This window comes from Heterodontus francisci, chromosome X (genome assembly GCF_036365525.1).
Source record: "Heterodontus francisci isolate sHetFra1 chromosome X, sHetFra1.hap1, whole genome shotgun sequence".
NCBI lineage: Eukaryota > Metazoa > Chordata > Chondrichthyes > Heterodontiformes > Heterodontidae > Heterodontus > Heterodontus francisci.
Window position 1 is genome coordinate 1,209,644 of NC_090421.1, and position 20,800 is coordinate 1,230,443.

The following is a 20,800-nucleotide window of genomic DNA, read 5'->3' on the forward strand; positions in this document are numbered from 1 at the left end:
TTTTGTATTGCTTTGGAAACCCTTTCCCTGTCCCCAGATTGATATCATCTGGATATCAGAGGAAACCATTGGGGTCCCAATAGGGATCCTTGGGGCACCTCACCCACCACTTGCCCCTCTAAGTGAGTATCTGCAGTTTCTTACCCATCAGTCAGTTCAACCTTTTGTGCAGAACTTTGTCACAAGCTTTTTGCATGTCCAAGGACACCACGTTATAAGGTTTTAAACAGTCAATTTGGGGCGATAGGTCATAAAAAAAAAGTCATTGAGGTCGGTTAGGCAGAATCTTCCCCATCTGAAGCCACTTGGCAACTGTTTACCAGGTTATCAAGATCGCAGTTTTTTTTTGTTTTCATGGAAAGCTAGATGAAATCATAGAATGCAGAATTTAGAATCTGGCACCAGATCAGACATCTTCAAAGAACAGCAGCAGGAATCTGAGACTTCTTATAAACTGAGAAGTTTACTGTAAATGCTGACTATAATGCCAGCGCTCCCACTGTTTACTGCTGCTTCTGATTTTGGCCCACTCTTCTCCAAAGCAGCGAGAGAGAGGAATCAGTTGCAGCAACAGAGCAGGGCTAGAATCCTGGAATGGCAGCAATCCAGGTGGCCTTTACTGGAAGATTCACTATTCTCAGTTCTTGCTCCTGTGAGACTTCCATGATTTTGTCACCAAATTTCAAGTCTCTGCTCTGCAAACTGATCAGATATTTATTTGTCACTACTTATTGCTGCTGATCATTGGCTGCTACTGACTTCTGCTTGCTGCCGGCCGTTTGCTGCTGGCCGTTTGCTGCTTGCTGCCGGCCGTTTGCTGCTGGCCGTTTGCTGCTTGCCAGTTAGATATTGCTGCTGATGGTTCATGGTGTTTCCTGTTACTGGCTGATTGCTGCCAGCTGACTGGACTACATTGCTCTTCCATTTTCTGCTGCTGGCTGCCACTGGTCTCTGTTGCAGCTCTCTTGCTGTGATCTCCTTGTCTACTCTTCTGCTCATCAAGTGCTGTAAGGACTGTGAATATTATATTCAACCAAAAATATACTTTTTAAATAGTAACGGATTCTAATCCATCGTCCTTGGGATGTTTTCTTGGTCTTGTTTTTAGGCGTCACACTGCCAAACAAACCTACAAAGGGTAATGAGCATCACCTAAAGAAGCATGGTTTTTTAAACTGTACAGGATGTAGGGTAGCATCTGGAATGTGATCCCAAAACACCAGTAAAAATCCCAGAATCCCATATAATAAAAACAGAATTTAACTTAGAGTCTCAGTAAAACAATGATTTTAGTTATTGTCATATAGGTATTCCTCAAATTTACCTCCTGATAACCAACTCAATATTGATGGAAGACTTCTGGGTGCATAGTACCTGGACTGGTTCTGTCAATATTTTGGAAAGCGATGCCTGCGTTCACCTGTTTTTACTCTACTAGGACCTCCCCAGGGTTTACTGACTCCCTCACGATGACCGTCAGCAACTCAAAATCTCATCCCTTGTTTCATTTAGCACCCTGGATAAATACCAAATATCCCTGGCATTTGTTGGTTTCAATTAAGCCTACATGGATCATCTCCAATCATGGAGTGTTTGTGTTATTAGGGACCTCTACTTCCTCTAAATAGTCTGGAGAATCATTAAGCATATTTTAAGTTCATCCTCAGTTCTAGCCCTTATTAGCATCATTTAGGGTTCTCAAACTGTGAGGCTGGGCAATAAATACTGGCCTTGCCAGCAACACCCACATCCCATGAACAAATTTTTAAAAAGTCTGGATCTTGGCAGAGTTTGTGGCCCTTTTGCTGGTCTCCTCCTGGAGTTAGGGCAGGAATAAGCCAGAATGGCCAAGTGATCACCTGACCAACATTGACAGAAAACACAAAAATATTTAGAGAATTCCAATAAAAACTAGCGATGTCGTTATTTCATGTTAGAAATATCTGCAAGATGTTTTCCACATGTAGACCTGCCCTTCTGTCTGCAAGTGTTGAGTTTACCTGCGTCTTGGATGGTTAGATTTCTAGATGCTGTGGGTTAATTTTGTGTGAGAGATGCATCATGGTGTAAACTACAATTACCATGCTCCTGTGGAACCTCAGGGTGCACCACAACTCATTATGGTGACAGAGTAAGCAGAAAATGTACCATCGTGGAAAAAAAATTAAAAATAAAAACTTCAATTTTTAAACTTTTGACATAATTTAAGCCATTGATTACAAATCCTGAGTTAAAGTTGTGGTTTTGGATTTCACTACCTGACAGGCAGTCAGACAACACAGCACCATCGAGCCATGTCTGATGGTGTCTGATAGTGATAATGTCTGATAGTGGAGAGGTAAAGCTGGGTGCCATCAAAGTACATGCACATGCTTATGGATAACGTCACAGAGATGCAACATTTCAGCGTACACTGGAGATGACTGTGCATGGTTGGGAGGACAAATTATTGCACCTGATGTGCTGGCTATGTAGGGATAGGTAAGAATAGAACCATGAAAGGGTGGTACGAGGAGATGGACTACAGAGAGGGCAAGGAGGGATACTATGCTAAGGTTACAGTCACACAGGATATTGGTGACTGACAAGTGATTTCAGTGTTGTTGGCAGGACAGAATCCAAACTGAAGCATTTCAAACTGGAAGTGGTGGGAGAGATGGGTGTAGAGCTGGGTGAGCTTGGAGAAGAAGGCAAAGTAGAAATAAGATGGATTTGGCAAGTATGCAGTGGTCAAGGGTGGGGTTTTAAAGGAGAGGGGAGCGAATGACAGCAATTTGGGAGGTGTTGAGGGAACTACCCAAGCAGAATCAGTTGAGTGCTAAGGAGCTCAGTCAAGTGATGAGCAAGGGAACAGGTACTAGACTCATTAAGTTGAGTCTGAGGAAGACTGGGAGAAAATGGAGAGATAGTGAGAAACTGGGGTTCATTTGAAAACTTTCCACATCTCAGAGGATCTACGTCCTTAACCTTGCAGGTGTCTGATATTTTGGCTGAACCAGCTCCTTTCCTGTCCACTCTACATTTCCTCAATGCTCCATATCCCCTGTTTTTGGCATGTGGTTGAAAACTGTCTTTATGTATAGGTCTCTGACAAGATGACACATTGGAGTTGAGGTCTCAAAGTATTAATGTTTAGTGTCATGGAGTAAGAAAACCCAAGCCCAATCTCTGCTCTGCTTAGTACTTAGCCTGAGCCATGATGAGTGGGAAGACACCTTATTAGGAAGGAGGGGAATCAGATAAGGCACGTCACCTAAGCTGCACCTCATGGCTTCCAGCAGCTCAGACCAAAGGATCACAAGTGGAGGTTGAAGGACTGCCTGCCCACTTGACCGTTTAATATCAGAAGGCTAAATCCAGGAGTACTGAGGAATGGGGCAACTCTGCCTCTGGTTACCTTTAGCATTATCAAGAAATACTTACAGTTACTGATGACACCGCCCAGCGGATCACCCTTGAAATCAAATTCAATATCCATGTATTTTCCCTGAACAGAGAAACACAGACACTCAATTTATGAGAAATACAAATGCAGGAAAATGTTAGCTTTATTGATATCCATAAAAATTCCAAAGCAGTCCCACCCCATTGTAAATAATTAGAGTTCCTACTTCATTCAAGTCTCTTCCCTCTCCCTGCCCCTTCCTCCAGTACTTCTGGGAGAGTGGTGCAAGCAGCCCAGAGTGACTTTCCTCACAGTCTCCCACCCACTTTTCTCTTCCTGTGGAAAACAACTCTAGTCTCCATTTACCACCTTCTCACAGTGACATGGCTCAGATAGTGAATGCTGCAGTGCAAAGGGATCTAGCCAGGAAGTTCCATCCTGCTGCTCTGTGCTACCATGGGCTAGGTTCTAACAGGCCACAAATCATATAATATGGATAACAAAATATGTGATTCCCAGGTGTTCTGTGCAATGAGAGTTTTTTGTTTAAATTTTCTTTAAACCCAAAATCCATTCCCAGCCAGTCACCTGCCCCTCTCCCTCACCTACACAAATCAGTCAATGGCCCACAGTAATACATACAAATCTGGAGGAGTTGTCATTCCGTAGAGTCTTGGCATTCCCGAATGCTGTTTTAAAAAAAAGTGTAAAACATAATCAGGAGTGGTTCCATGGGAAATTCAGCATTAATACAAACACAGACACAAAGTGAATTGTGGAGTTGATTCTGCACTGCACTGGATCCCTAATCTCAGCTGTGCTTCCGTGAGGAGTTACTGATCGGGGGCTGATGCCCAGGTCGCTAACTTGACATGATAAAGAACATGCCAAAGAGCAGCACTGGTGGAGGTGTGGGAACAAAGCTGTCATCAATCCACTCTGTCCATCAGCTACAGTTGATGTGGTGCTGGTAAAAGCAGACCAAGGAGGGCAGAATAAAAGTAATGGGTTTATTTTAATAATGGGACAGTCCTAGGGCAGAATGGGCACAGGCTCAAGTCTCACTCCACTACATTCTGGGCTGCATCAAGAGAGGAGGTGCTGAGCAGATACTGCCTGTGAGGGAACAACATCTGGGCAGCCTCTGGCACCTCCTGGCTCCCAACCTCAAGGGGCAATGGTGGCAGCTTGTGTGCTTCCTTTCCTGGCTACAGTTATTAAGTCAGGAAGACAAAAGGAAACCTACACAAATAAATTTTTTTTTTAAATAAAAAAGAGAACATGTACTTGTCTGTGCTTATGTCCAATTTCACCCCCAAGTCTATCACCATTTTGACTGGACCTGATTTAAGCTTGTGGAGTTTCTAGATTCCTCTGGAACTTAGAGTCCCTTTGAAAAAGGATAGAGCTTCCTGCAGTGCCTTAATGGGTAACTGCACTGACTTATTTTTACAGTGGCCTTTCAGACTGGGTAGGACCCAAGCTTCACCTTCGCTCTATATCTGATGCCTTCCAGAGCAGCAGTGGAGGTGCTCGAATTACCTTCATGTCCCTGGGTTAGGGAAAAAGGTTGGGGGTGGGGGGGGGAGGGGAAATAAAATCAACCAGGATCCTTGATCCCACTGGCTATCCAGCGACTCCTGCTGTGTATGGGTGTCTGGCAAAGACAGGATCGGACGTGGTAATCAAGCCCTCTGTGGTGGAATAGTCTGCCAACACTCAATGTCAAAGCTTACAAATGAAGAATGGGATGTGGATGAGGTACTGGAGAGCAGCCAGAATCCATGGAACCCATACCTCAGCGAGAGTCAGTGTCTTCAGGGAAGAACGTTGAAAGAAAACATTAAATGAAGGACAGGTACAACTGGATACACCTTACCTTCCAGGACAGGATTTGACTGCAAAAGCTGCTCTTTGACCTGATTGACCTCTTCTCCTTTGCCACAAACTGCAGCAATATAGGACATCACAAGTTTACTGGCCTCTGAGAGGAAGAAAAAAAGCAGACACTGTAATTCACACATCTTACCTTAGCATTTCCTTCTACCTTTTCAGACTTGTAATTCTTCACTTGCCACCACACTACCTTCTTCAGTGGTGGGTGTGAAAGAGGGGACAACTTTGGTTTTCCTATTGCACCCTTCACATTGCAAAGCTGTCGCTACCTGAAAGGGGTTTACCTGGGCTCCTGGTATTAATCTATTTAAACTGTGGTGGATTCCATAGCACAGGAGGCAAGGAAAAGGAGTTTTCCTCTTTCTGGGAGATTCCCAGTTTGGAGAAGCAATGCAGAAACTGTTCGGCCAGGCTGCCACTAGAAAAAAAATGCTGCCATTGTACTGCCAACAACAACATTAGAGCTTCTGCTGTGGGTAACATTCTAATAAAAGTCCAGCACAACATGAACTGACTTGGTTTTAGTGGTGTTGGTTTGAGGGATACAGATTGGCAAGGACACTGGGGAGAAATCTCCTGCTCTTCTTCCAATAGTGCTGTGGGATCCTGAGGGGGCATTTGGGGCCTCAATTTAACAACCCGTCCAAAAGAAACAAGAACAGACATCCTAAACCCCCTGGCCACCCGGCAGCAGGGCAGTGCATTAGTACACACATACACCTCATGTGAGCAGTTGGACACTGTGGGATTTACACTGATGCTTAAATAAGAACAGAAAATGCTGGAATTGCACAATAGGTCAAGTTAGAATCTGAAAGAAGACAGGTTAACACTTCAGGTCAGACCCCTCAGAGTTCACAAAACATTAACTGGTCATTTCTCTTCCAGATACTAACTGGTATGCTATCCATTTCCAGAACTCTGGTGTTATTTCAGAATTCCAGTATTCAAAGTTTTTCTTCTTAACGTTACACCAATTCTGTAGCCCTGTTACAACAGTGTAAAACCAGCACTGCACTTGCCACAACTAACAGAGCTTTTAATACCAGATTTGCACCAAATTTCCTGTAGCTTGTCAAAATTGTCCTGGCTGTCTATATAAAGTTTACATTATAAACTGAGTCACAGGTTTTACCTGTTCATTAGCTGTATACAGCACAGTATTAAATACTCCTAGAATGAAAAAGTCACATCAGTTTTCCTGGTTTCTAATTGCACAAAACATCCAACCTTTGCAAGTGACCTTCACAGCTTTGCATTAAACAAGACTCCTGGTTGAATAACCTTTGTATGGCAATTCAGCAGATGCATTGCTGATAATCACCTAGCAACAAGGTAACTGGTCTCTCTCTACATTTCAAATGCAGGGTTTCAGTCACACCCACACATTACATAATTTCACATCCTTTTATATCACAGGCAGGTCTAGGGACAGAGCTCTAAGAGGGTCACTCTCCACAACTGAATTTCAGATGATGTCGCCAGTCTCCCTGTAAACTGCCAGCAAAGTGGAATTGTGGGTGCAGAGAGTGGCTCAGACCTAATGACCTGCTTGTACAGCCAGTGAAGTGTGGGCAAACATGTCTGGCCTGGCAAATCCTGACCCTATCGATTGGAAGTCCACTGTGTCCCTATTAGAGCTTATGTTCTGCCCATATTCTGCAACTTTGTAAACTTGAGGTCATCCAAAACTCTTGCTGCCTGTGTCCTCACTCGCACCAAGTCCTGTTCACTCATCACTCCCTTGTCTTCACTGACCTACATTGGCTTGTGGTCCGGCAAACGCCTCAATTTAAAAATTCTCATCCTCATGTTCAAATCTCTCCATGGTCTTGGCTTCCCCCTATCTCTGTAACCTCCTCCAGCCCTACAACCCTCTGAGATCTCTGTGCTCCTCCAATTCTGGCCTCTTGCGCGTCCCCAATTTTCATCGCTCTACCATTGGCGGCCGTGCCTTCAGCTGCCTGGGCCCTAAGCTCTGGAATTCCCTCACGAAACCTACCTTAAAGGTTCCTTAAAATCTACTTCTTCAACCTAGGTTTTGGTCACCTGTCCTAATAACACTGTGACTCAGTGGCAAATTTTGTTTGATAACACTTCTGTATAGTGCCTTGGGAAGTTATTACATTAAAGGCGCTATATAAATGTAAGCTGTTGCATTATACCCTGCAATAAATTAAGCAGACTGTGGCTTTTACCAGTTGGACAGAGGCCAGTCTTGTTGGCTGTGTCCCAGGATACTATACCTGTCTTTCCAGATCCACTCTCCCCAGTGATGAGAACACATTGGTCCTTATCTCGGTCTCGTAGTGATCTGTAGGCCTCATCTGCAATGGCATAGCTGTAGGAAGAAGTAAGATAATTAGAACTTTTTTGTTCAATATATTTCTGCTTCCTGTCCCCACGGTAACCTATGGCTTGATATTTCCTCCTCAAAGAGCATATCACTTCAAGGAACCCACATAAAAACCAACAACTTAAAAAGAATTATTAGCAGATCGTGACCCTTGTGCTGTAGTTTTTTTTATTTTTCCCCAGTTTTCTCCTTGTGCCTCAGTCCAGGTAAAATTGAGACCCCAGTGGGTAGGGGTTTGTGGGGAAAGTGGTGCTAGGACTTTATAGGAAAAAATATAAAATCCAGTGAGACCTAGAACATTGTACAGAAAAGAAATTAACAGGTTAATGCACACTGCTGCTAACAGCAAATCTGATTACAACTGAATGAATTGTTCCCTACAGAGGATCAGGAACAGGATCAGGGTGTAACCATTCACCAAATGTTAACCATACCATCACATGTAGGGCAACAGCTGCCAAGCTAGATAGAATATTGGACTTACAAAAAGATCCGGCGATTATAAATCGAATAAAGTCATTTTTTTGACAAATTTCCACATTTCATTTCCCCTCCTCTCCTGAAGATGCTGACTCATTCCAAGGGCACTGACTGCCCTCTGGTACTTTGCCCAACTGCCCATTTTTCACAGGGGGTGAATATTGACAGGGTACTTAACCATTGGCCAACACAAGAGAGTCTGAACCTGTCCTCACAAACAAACATTCCAACGGGGCTCACTGGATTTTCTCCATGTCTGTTCTCTTGGCCTCTTCTCATCAAATGAAACAGCACACACAAAACACTAATGATGTGGGACTGTGTTTGGTTTCATTTGTTGTACATTCGCTTTAAGCAACAATCATGCTCTGAAAAGTGACTTCAGGCCAAGTCCTGCTCCAGTAGCCAAGTCAAGTTTGGGCAGTTGCAATGGGCACAAACTGATGTCCCAGTGCTCCATTCTCCAGCATGTTCATGTGGGATGTCATTGTATATTGCACATCGGTAGTAATTAATGGTATAAGATTGTAAAGAGACAGCCCAGTGGAGAAATGCATCACCCCGTGTGATACAGAGCCACACAGACCAGCAAGGTCCCAGGTTAATTTCCTGGTCTGCGCTGAGTTAACTGTTCTAAATGGAGGCAATATAAGTTGCCTTGTCCCCTCTAGAGCAGAAAAGGGAGGGTGGGAAAAAAAAGTAATGGTTTCTGCTCCTGACCAGTGACCCCTGTTGCATATGTGTGGGCATTGGATGAGGATAGGATTGGGCCCAGCTGTGATGTTCTCCACAGTCCAATAGCCTGCTGATGTTTACTCTAAGCTCACACATGAAGAATGGCCACTGGGGCAAGATATGAGAGAGCCACCGTCACCTGTGAAATTACACCTCAGCAGGGCATCTACGGCCACAGCAGGGGAGAAAATAAAAAGGAAAAAAAACAAACTCTTGGCCAACTCTGTACCTTGAACTGCTGTTTGCCCGAGTCGTTACATAGTGGCGCAGTGGTTAGCACCGCAGCCTCACAGCTCCAGCGACCCGGGTTCAATTCTGGGTACTGCCTGTGTGGAGTTTGCAAGTTCTCCCTGTGTCTGCGTGGGTTTCCTCCGGGTGCTCCGGTTTCCTCCCACATGCCAAAGACTTGCAGGTTGATAGGTAAATTGGTCATTAGCAATTGCCCCTAGTATAAGTAGGTGGTAGGGAAATATAGGGACAGGTGGGGATGTGGTAGGAATATGAAATTAGTGTAGGATTAGTATAAATGGGTGGTTGATGGTCGGCACAGACTCGGTGGGCCGAAGGGCCTGTTTCAGTGCTGTATCTCTAAACTAAACTAAACTAAACTTGTAGATAGTTTCAAAGGGTTATCTACAATCTATTAACCTTATCACTGGATATGCTTAATGAGTTAAAAACGAAAAAGAAAGCTTCCCTTTCAATTTCTACCGGAAAGCTATGGCACAAAACCTCTCATATTCCCAACAATTCTTCCTCATGTGTGCACAAGTTGTCTAGCTGTGCACATTTGGTAATACCAAAGGCAGCTGGTTTGGACCTGCCTTGGAAAATGGGCAGAATTGTGCAATACCAAAACACTAGGAAAGATCCCAGAATCCAGGTAATAGAAACTGAATTTCACCTATTCAGTCACCATAAAGCAGTGGACCTGTTAAAGGTGAACATGGAACTCAGGACTGTAATGATTTCACAAGATAATCACAGATGAGGAAGGATATTCAGCCCATCTTTGTTTATCCATCCAGAGAGATCCTAATACAATGTTGCATCCAATTGTTCTGAATGATTCCATGATTGTTTTCTACACAACACTATCTTGGAGTTTATTCCACATATCGATATTTGTGTGTGAAGAAGAATTTCCTGATATTCATTCTAAAATTTACCATTTACTAGTTTGAACCTGTGTCTCCTTGTTCTACTTTCAGTTTAATTTGAATATTCTGGGTAAATGTTTTCTATGCATTTAACAATCTTATATACGTCAATAATATTTTCAGACACCTCATTTCCAGGCTGAAATGCCCAGGTTTCTCCAGTCTATCCTTATAACTCAGATCCCTTGACCTTGGGGATTAACCTCATGGCTCTTCTCTGCACTGGCTGCAGCTCAAATGTCACTCTTGTTCCTTAGGCTTCTTGCATGGGCAATTACCTGTATTGCAGAATTAGCTGTGCCTCTGTTGACTGCAGTACTTACATGTGAGGACTCAATTCGTACAGGTTACAGTTGCGGTACTCGTTGATCTTCTCCTGGCTGTAGATAGGAAGCGTCTTATAAGGGTTGATTGAAATAACCACACTCCCGATGTAGGTCTGAGAGAATAAATTAAATGCCAGGAATCCATCAGCACCTTATTGATAGTATTCTGGATTTTTCTGCTAATTTTTGTGACCCCTGACCAGCATAGTACGTGGACAATGCAGTCCCAGGTCTGAAAGCACTGTTACCAATCTGCACACCATCACCCATTATACATTATGTAATGTGTACATACAGTACACTGTCAAACATACATACCATGCTCTGCAACATAACATATGCAGTATTGCCAGGAATTACCTCAGGGTATCTCCCAATTGGTCACTGTAATGTCAGTGGACAGTTGGCAGAACCCTGCTTACATAAATATCCGGGGATTCTCCCGTCAAAGTCAATGTGCCTGATTGGGAGAATCCCCAAGGGAATTCCCAGCCACACATTATTACAAACTATACACTATTTCTCCATCCTCTCCCCCTTCGCCTCTCTGCTCCTGAAAGCACTGATTTCTGCCAGGATACAGTTCCTGGGCACTGATTGCCCTCTGGTCAGTTTCCCAGTTGCGATTCCTTATTTGTGAGAGAGTCTAGACAGAAAGGCTGGAAATTCCCGTTCTGCTGTCCGAAAGTGTTGTGGAGTAGAGCCTCTGCCTAGCCTTTTGTCCAAGGCCAGAGACCCTGTCCGAGATCTGGGAGGGGATACAGAGTCACTTCCATAGCAGAGGTGGGCCACAGCTGCCCGGGTGTATCAGTAACAGCTGTCCCAGCCATATGTAATCTGTTCTTCTAAGAAGAAATTGCCTTGTCACTACCTGCAGTCTCTGAGGCCCAAGTGGGTCAAGGGATAAAAAAACGAATTATTAGCTTCCATTGAAGCCACTCAATGTCCTAGAGGCATAATGGGTCCCCTCCATGATTAATTGCCTTACTCTAGTAAAGAATTGGGGGAGGGGGGCTGCAGAAGGCCTCAAAGGGATTCGTGCTGGATTGCCACTGGTGTGAGTTCCACTGAAGGCCATAAAGGGAGGAATTTCCTGGGGCAAGCCAGGAACTCTCTTCTGACACATCCCCTTGATACTGGCATAGCGATGGGAGGACGGAGGGGGAGGCTGCAGAAGACCTACCCATGGCTCCCTCCCTGACCAGAATTTAAAGGTCCAGTCTAAATAGGGCAGTACATTTATTAGACACCCTGTTCTCAAATGACAGTTACAATCACCACCAGGGTGGCTCTCCTCAATGTACTTACATAAATCTCACCGTTACTGAACCGCTCCTTAAGGTTTGAAAGTAAAGACTCATTGGTGAGGGGGTCTAACAGCACCATGTCACCCACCCCAACCACATTGTCCAGGTAGGATGACTTCTTATCCATGATTGGTTACTGCAAAAAATGACACCAACATGAAATTAATTAAACCATTTAGGAGTGTATAAAATAATGAAATTGTTTGTACCACAGGCAGCTATCTCCAGGTGTGAATGTAGTCTTTGTCCTTTATGGTTGCCCCACCTCCTTGTAAAGTCCAATTTCTCTCTGTTGCTGGCAGTGGCAGGAAATAATCTTTCAGTTCACCTACATTAACTTTCACTCTCTGCACTACTGCCGCCAAGTAATGAGAGATATTAGTGTGAATGAATGTTGCACTGTCACTTTTAACTGACACGGGCCAGCTTTCAAAAGAGCACACTCTGGAAGGATGGTGCACTGGAGGGAACTCTAGCACCATGGAGTGGTGCACTAGTTTGCAGGTTTGTCTGATTTCTCGTGCACAGAGTGGGTTCCCAGTCTTACCTGGATTCTTGGGGATGGGGAAAGGGTTGAGAAGCCTTCCCCACAGGGAGGAAAATTTGGCTGGAATGGAATGCACTGTGAGGGATCAGGTTGGGCCGAATACCTATAAATAGTGGTTATTGATGATTATCGATAATATTAGCTTACACACTAGAAAATGCCATTTCAAGCCTGGGTAGAAATCTTTACTGGCTCACTGGCAAAAGGAAAATAAAGGTATTTCCACCCATCGTTGTGGTCTTCTAATGCTATGCATATCCCTGGCTGAGAGGCTGGGCGTTTGACCAATAGGCCGGGCTGACCCGACCTTTGATCAGATTCAATAATAACTTTCACAAAGGAATTGGATAAATGCTTGAAAGAGAAAATTTTGTTGGGACATAGCTGGGCAGTAGGACAATTAGACAGCTTCAGCACAGGCACATTGGGCCAAATGGCCTCCTTGTGTGCTGTATCATTCTATGATTCCTGCCTCCCTACAGGGAGGAGTCTGGATTTCTAGTTGATGCAATTGGAAAATAGCATTACAGAGGTTGTGAACTCTGTCAGAAATCACAGGATTAAACCAAGTCCTCTGGTACCTTAGAAAGGACAGTCTTATCAAGCTAAGAATTATCATGAGCCATGAAAATAAAACTTTAAAAGGACTGTTGACCCATCTGATTCAACTATATACTGTACCAGGTGAAAGTGCAGTATAAATCAGCTGAAGACTTTTTTAAAGATTAATTTAAAAAGTTAGATGTAATAAAATTATAATGTTGTACCCCTTTAGCAATAGCCCACAGCTGTCTGCATACTTTGCGCCATTTTAAACTGTTGTCAATTTAGTTCCTTCTTTGTGTGATTTCTAACACACCTGTTAGCACAGTCTCATAAATGTGCGTGTCTTTAAGGCTGCTGTTAACCTATTTATTTATATTTTACTTGAACCAGATTAATCACTGCATTAATATAGCTCTCAGAGGATGAGGAGGCCATTTGCTCATTCCCCAAGTGAGCAATACTTTGGAGAGTGTGCAACATATGCGAGATTCGTAGAATTTCACAACACAGAGGAGAGTATTTAGACCATGTCTGTGGCAACTCTTTGCTAATCTAAAACTAATCCCACTGTCCCCATCGCCCTGCATCAATCCCAAACTAATCCCACTCTCTCCATAACAATGGAACTTCCTCCAGTTTAAATATTTATCCAATTTTCCCTTAAAAAGGTGCAATTGTCTGCCTCAACCACTCCCTGTGACAAAGCATTTCACGCTCGAACAACCAATCAAGTTGCCTCAAACCTTAGGGTTTTGCCTTTCTCCCAGATTATCTAGCCATTATCTTTGTAGGAGCTTGCTGTGTGCAATTTGGCTGCTATGTTCCAGCAGTGACTACACTTTAAACAAGTACTTCACTGTAAAACTTCACAAGTAAAACGCTTTGGGACATCCGGAGGTTGTGAAAAGGTGCTATATACATGTTGTCACCAAGAGGGCAGGTGATCCGATCCGAAGACCCTGTCAGTTCCAATCTATGGATGGTTCACCAGGAGGGGCGTGAGAAGAGTTTTCAGTCCCTCCCTTCAAGAGCCCAGGAGCACGGTGAAGGACAGCCACAAGGCAATTCGAGCTCGTGACATGTGTCAACACTTTACAACCGATATGAATTCACCTACCTCCTGCCACTCCCATAATAGAGTAAAAACTCCCAAACAAGCAGAAATACAATGATTAAAAACCACCTCTAAAGCCCACTGCCAATACAGACTCAGTAAAAGGCAACTTCTTTATATTGGTGCCCCATGATTCGGTGAAATAACAAGTTAATAAAATGATAGCCTTTCAACATGACTTTGTACCAAAACAATCTCCGCTGTTCTCTTCATTGCTTCATATTAGTTTGTCCTTATTCAGTACTGCGATATTACAAGGTTGTACTACAATACCAATCAATATCGCTGCTCCATCTCAGGGCTGTGATGATCAGTCCATTAGGAGCTTGCTCTGCAAAAATATAGCGGCTCAGTAACCAACAACTGTGTCTATTGGGACTCAGAGAGGTGTAATTAGAATAAAGTGCTGATAAATGGATCGTGAAAGATTTATGTAGGTCTATGTTCTATCACCCCTCACCTCTGGCTGTTGTATTAGGTGTACATGCAGTTCCTACTTACAGCCAAGCTCCCATAGCATTTAAGTGGCTATAAATATTGGTATTACAAAGACTGACCATGTGACTAAAGGTACATTGGTGCTGTAATAAGGGGACACTCATACCAACCGCTAGGTTAACATTATAACTCATTTTCCAATCTTGGTACAGTACCTTCAGCAGTTTTGTATATCGAATCATAGAATCTTAGGCACAGAAGGAGGCTATTTGACCCATCGGGCCTGTGCCAGTTCTTTAGTAGAGTTATCCAGTTAATCCCCACTCTCCTCTTTCCCCATAGTCCTGCAATTTTTTTCCTTTTCAAGTATTTATCCAATTCCCTTTTGAAAGTTATTATTGAATCTGCTTATGTGTTTATTCAGCTTCCCCTTAAATGCAGCAATGCTAATTGTCTTAACCACTTCCTGTGGGACCACATTCCACATTCTAACCAGTTTCTCCAAATAACTGTAACCCCTCATTCCTGGTACCATTCTGGTAAATCTCCTCTGCACCCTCTCCAAGGTCTTGACATCCTAAAGTTTATGCCCTTCCTCCTGGATTTGTGTTACATTTTGGCCAATATTTAGGTCCCCTCCCTCCCTTTTGCCATGCACCATGTCCTGCTTGGGAGGACAGATTAACAATTTGTTCTTGGGTGTCTTCCAGCTGCTACACTCTACATGTTCCAATACCTCACCCAAGTGGGCACTCTTCATGTTATGAGGTAGGACAGTGAGTTTTACCTGGCTATTCATTTATGTCTGGCCTCACAGCCAAACCCAATCCTTTCGCCACCTGGAGCATGCAGACTGTCCCACTTTGGGCAATTAGGTGGGGGTGGGAGAAAAAAAAAAAAGAGGTCACTGGATAATGATCAGGACAGGAACAAAGGCTGGTTTCCTCTCTTTTCTAGACCCGAGCTCAGGGAGACTAAGGCCAGTTGGAGCAAGTCACACGAGATCAGCTCAGCAAGGGAATTGAATCTGGGATATTACAGGTCAGTATGGCCCAGTGCAGCGGATTTAGTCATTGTGGCAATAGATTATTATTCGGTAAGGGTATTAAGTGTTACAGAACCAAGGCGTGGGGATAGAGTTAAAATAGAGAGTCATAGAGTCATCGAGTTATACAGCACAGAAACAGGCTCTTTGGCCCATCGTGTCTGTGCTGGCCATCAAGCACCTAGCTATTCTAATCCCATTTTCCAGCACTTGGCCTGTAGACCTGTTGGGAGTATGGTTCCTATACCATCCAGCAACTTGTCTACGTGGTCATTTCCAACGGCCAAGCCGAGAGACAAAAGCCTAGATGTGCTATTCCCAGTTTCTTCACCTTTTGTTTATAAATGCCCACTCTCCTGGACAGTGATCCGAGCAGGAACCCGAGCTAATTTTCAAATAGAGAGTTCTCAAAGCCAACTGCAGCAACATAGATCAGACATAATCTAATTGAATGGCAGAACAGGCTAGAGGGGCAGAATGGGCTGCTCCCCTTTTTATGTTCCAATGCTGCCAGTTTCCTATCTTCATCATCAGAACTTTACACTGACCTTGCAAAATTGCTCCTAAATTAAGCAGAGGCAAGATAATGATTTGTCAGTTGTGCATTAACACTCTGCTTGTTGTACTGTAGTTCATAATGCAATTTTTATGATGATTGATCTTTGGAGTATTGTGTACTTATCTCAGCTCATGAGTGGTATAAATACCAGTACCCTAAGAAAGTGCTGACAGACTATCAAGCAGACCATGTGTGCATAGTGGTAGTGAAATTCTACTTGTTCCATCAATACTAATAGAAGCATCCTAACTCCTTAATGACAGATAGTGGCTTTGCTAAAGTTTTGTGTACATGTACAAGGAACTGTCTGCAGTTATCCATGAAAATACCTGGTACAGCCAGTACTGGCATCTTTGTGTACCCTGGGAGTCAGCATTATGGTGTCATTGTCAGTAATAAATATGACATGATAATCTGGATGCACTTTAGACTTGTACATTGGTAGAATTCATTTACATTTACGTAAACACTTTAGGTCACTGCCACCAATGGTCATTTTCCATTTTATACCCATTCCAACATCTTTGACAAACCTGCACTTAGCAGGACAGATTGCAACCTAGCATACACTATGCTGGCATATCTTGGCCTTCTACTTGCTTTCTCTTACTGGAGTATGTAAAGAAAGACTTGCATTTATATAGTGCTTTTCATAACCTCAGGACATCTCAAAGTGCTTTACAGCCAATGAAGTGCTTTTGAGGTGTAGTCACTGTTGTAATGTAGGAAACAGGGCAGTCAATTTGCACACAGCAAGCTTCCACAAACAGCACTGTGAGAATGACCAAGCAATCTGTTTTAGTGATAAATAATGGTTAAGACAGCAGAGAGGTCTCCCCTCCTTTTTTTACAACAATCCTGTTGTTTCACAGTCACCATTACTAAGACTAACTTTTTATTCCAGATTTATTTAATAAACTGAATTAAATTCCCTCAGGTACCATGGTGGGCTTTGAACTCATGTTCCCAGATCATTCATTCAGGCTGCTAGTAATATAACCACTAGACTACCATACCCAATTGAAAGCTATAGCGTTTAGAAATTCCTGTCTGTCCCTGTTTCAATGCTCTCATACCAGCCCCTCCCGTCCCTCATCATTTTCTTCCTCCTTTGCTGTCTCGCTAATGGAATCTTTGCCCCTCCCCCCACTAATGGTCCATTAGCTAGTCGGCATCTTCAGGATGCTGGAAAAGGAACAGTCATTAATTCACTTAGCAAATCTGCACTTGTATCAGAAACAGCAGCCATTTCAGAAGTTTGCCAGTTATAATCTGGGTGGAACGAGGCCACCATTTTGCAGAGCTTGCTCAATAAAAAGCCACTAAACAAACACAGCTCTGAAAGTCGTTTCCATACTGGTGTCTGTTGTGGGGTTGTTGTAAAATATAGGAATTCTGCCATAATGCTCTGCAAGGCGGTAACAATGTTTTGCAGTCTGTTTTATCACGCTGTCACCTCTGCTTTCAAAGATGCAAAGCTCACTCGAAGGTCAGGCTAGTCCACTGTATCTTCAGAAAATGGTGGAACCTGTGTTTTTTTTATGGCTACAAGCCTAGAGCTGAGCCAAGTTATCACTTTGCCATTGAGTTCTACAAGGAACTAGTGAGTTACTTTGATCAGGCTCTCCTATCAATGACTGACTAAATTCAGATTGAGCCGCATTTAAAAGGAGCATTGTCACCTAGTTGAAGTGGGCAAAAAAGCCTTTACTAGGTGGGGAAACATGGCTTGGCCATGTGAGCCGCATGGAAGATGGCAGGATCCCCAAAGACACATTGTACAGCGAGCTCGCCACTGGTATCAGACCCACCGGCCGTCCATGTCTCCGTTATAAAGACGTCTGCAAACGCGACATGAAATCGTGTGACATTGATCACAAGTCGTGGGAGTCAGTTGCCAGCATTCGCCAGAGCTGGCGGGCAGCCATAAAGACAGGGCTAAATTGTGGCGAGTCGAAGAGACTTAGTAGTTGGCAGGAAAAAAGACAGAGGCGCAAGGGGAGAGCCAACTGTGCAACAGCCCCGACAAACAAATTTCTCTGCAGCACCTGTGGAAGAGCCTGTCACTCCAGAATTGGCCTTTATAGCCACTCCAGGCGCTGCTTCACAAACCACTGACCACCTCCAGGCGCGTATCCATTGTCTCTCGAGATAAGGAGGCCCAAAAGAAAGAAAAGAAAGAAGGTGGGGAAACAAGGTTGAAAGCAGGAACATGACAGGTATGACCATTACCTTATTGATTTCAGCTTGTTCTTTTTTTCCCCTCCCCTCCCCACTGTCTGAAGGGAGCTATCTCATTGCTGGGGAGTGGTTGAATGGACATTGCCAACCCGCTGGTGCATTATCCAAGACAGCATGTCTCAACAGGATATTTGAATGTGGGAGCTATCACAGACAGGCTCGGTCCTGTCCTCATCAAACATCCACAACCTTTCTGTAGGTGTTGCTGGATAACAATCAGGAGCTGACCCCTCCTCAATCCACTTCCCCCACCCGTCCAACAACATTGGGGCCCAATTTTAACTGTGCAAATGAACAGGTTTTGAATGAATTAAAATCTCATCCTTGTAGCACCCCCACCTCTTCCCTGGTTAAGATCAGCTAACAAAGTACAGACTGGGATTGAATTCAGAATCTTTACACTGAGCCATTGTACAAATCTCTTAAAGATTCATCACAAAAGCTTCAGCTGAAGTAGATTTAAAGTTGGGCATCATAGCAATTGATATGCCCAGCTGGGTTTTCAGAACTATTTTTTGTGTTGTTCAGCAACTGAGCTTTGCACCAAACACCTTTCCATTGGTTGGTGTGTTGGTTGGTGGCGGTGCTCAAACCAAAGTCTTATTTCTAATGGAAAAGTACAGCTGATCTCAGCCAGGCACTGATGAGGGCACCACAATTAGCCTCAGCACCTTTAGGAAGGGAGAAAAAGACAACCAAGACTACTGTCTGGTGATCCCTGCTAGAGGTGTGTACGAACGGGTATTGCCACACTGCTCCCTATGGTTAAATAACCAGCTATGCTCACACATGAAGAATGATCCCCTGGGCAGGGTACCAGAGACTGACCAGTACCCATGATGCCAAACGCCAGCAGTCAGTGTCTTCTGGAGAGGAGATGTGAACATGGCAGGAGATTTTTTTTTATATGAAAACACAATATTATGGGAATTTTATTGCAGTCAAAAGAGCTAGAGGGGGAGATGAGAATTTTTTTTTACAGCGCATTGTTGTGATCTGGAACGCGCTGCCTGAAAGGGCGGTGGAAGCAGATTCAATAGTAACTTTCAAAAGGGGAAATTGGATAAATACTGGAAGGGGGAAAAATTTGCAGGGATGTGGGAGAAAGAGCAGGAGGGGAGAGTGGGGACTAATTGGATAGATCTTTCAAAGAGCTGGCACAGGCTCGATGGGCAGAATGGCCTGCTCCTGTGCTGAAAGATTCCGGGACCTCTCAGAATTTGTAACTGCAGTCATCCTTTTACTGAGAGTAATGGTTTTTTATATATATATATATATATATATATATATAAAATATGTGTGTGAGTGAGAGAGAGAGAGAGAGAGGGGAGCGTAGCTCTTTCGAGTTGATAAGGCAAATCTATTTGTTCAAATCGAGCAAGTTCAGCCCAGGATACCCAGTCTCCAGGAAAATTTACACCGATCAGGATAAAGACTGTCTTCCCCACTCACTACATTAGGAATCACGCCAACCTGTCCATGAAATCAAATAAAACATTCAAACAAGGAAGTGAAATTGACCTGTAAACCCCCCAAAGAGCTGAATGCGTATTTATTTTTTTAAAGTTAACCAACATTTTGATTTAATCAGCAAAAATATTTATTTTTGGATCCCGCTATTTTAATCCAGGTGGTATTCTTAATTTACTTCCTTTGTACCTTTCTTACCTTGAATGAAATGTGTGTTTTTGTCTGACGAGTAGTGGACAAGTGGCGAGCGGGTTAACAACCGCACAGAAATGTTCTCTCTGTGATTGCTTGGCTCAGGATCCCGTCGCCATCCTCTTGCTCTTGCTGATTATCGATAAATACTACTCTCACTTGATCCGGCAGTTAACAGCTCTCTTTCCACACCTTCAAAGTCGTCACCACCACCTCTCTTCCAGCATCCAATATTTAAACTCCAACTAAAAATATACCGTCCAAAGGGCATTTGTATGCTGACGGTACCATCATGCAACGAAAGTAACAACGTTTTCAAGGATCAGGTAGAAATTAATTTGAAATCTTTGCATCGAAGGTGCAGCCAGTGTTCCAGTACTTGACTCAATTTATTTTCTTGACTTATCTGAGAACCTGGTTAACGAAATTCTGTCAAAAAAAAACGTAGAATAGATACATTTCTGTTGTTGGCAGCCCTCCAACACCTGGTCCTAAGGTGTCCGGAAAGTGCGTGTTGGTAGGCTATTTCAGAACAGTAGCTTCATCTACCATCCACAGGTATGCACTATCAGCCATGGCTCAGTGGATTGCTCTGAGTCAGAAGGTTGTGGGTTCAAGCCCCAACTCTGAGTCTTGAGCAGTACTGAAGGAGCACAACACTGTTCAATGAGATGTGAAACTGAGACCCCTTCTGCCCTTTCGGGTAGATGTAAAATATCCCATGGCACTATTTTGAAGAGCAGGGGAGTTCTCCCCAATGTCCTGGGGCCAATATTTATCCCTCAATCAACATCACTAAGAGGAGATGATCTGGACATTATCACATTACTGTTTATGGGAGCTTGCTGTGTGCAGATTGGCTGCCATGTTTCCTATGCTGTACACCTAGCAATCTAGGTTTGGGGAGGGAATCTGCAATTGGATCAAACTGCTCTACACAAACATCAGTAGCGCAGTCTCAATCAACGGGTGGGAATCGGAAAGTTTCCCGATCCAATCTGGA

General features: G+C 43.6%; 1 protein-coding gene across 1 annotated transcript in view; it reads right to left on the reverse strand.

Annotated features, from left to right (window-relative positions):
- The window catches only part of LOC137358595 (unconventional myosin-Ib-like), a 69,502-nt gene extending 49,482 nt beyond the window's left edge, over positions 1 to 20,020 (reverse strand). The window contains 7 exon segments of the mRNA XM_068024640.1: positions 3,424 to 3,487; positions 4,028 to 4,074; positions 5,265 to 5,369; positions 7,528 to 7,622; positions 10,336 to 10,451; positions 11,647 to 11,781; positions 19,804 to 20,020. Coding sequence (XP_067880741.1) covers positions 3,424 to 3,487; positions 4,028 to 4,074; positions 5,265 to 5,369; positions 7,528 to 7,622; positions 10,336 to 10,451; positions 11,647 to 11,772 — 553 coding nt within the window. The 5' untranslated portion in view covers positions 11,773 to 11,781; positions 19,804 to 20,020.
- Between the last annotated feature and the right edge of the window lie 780 nt (positions 20,021 to 20,800).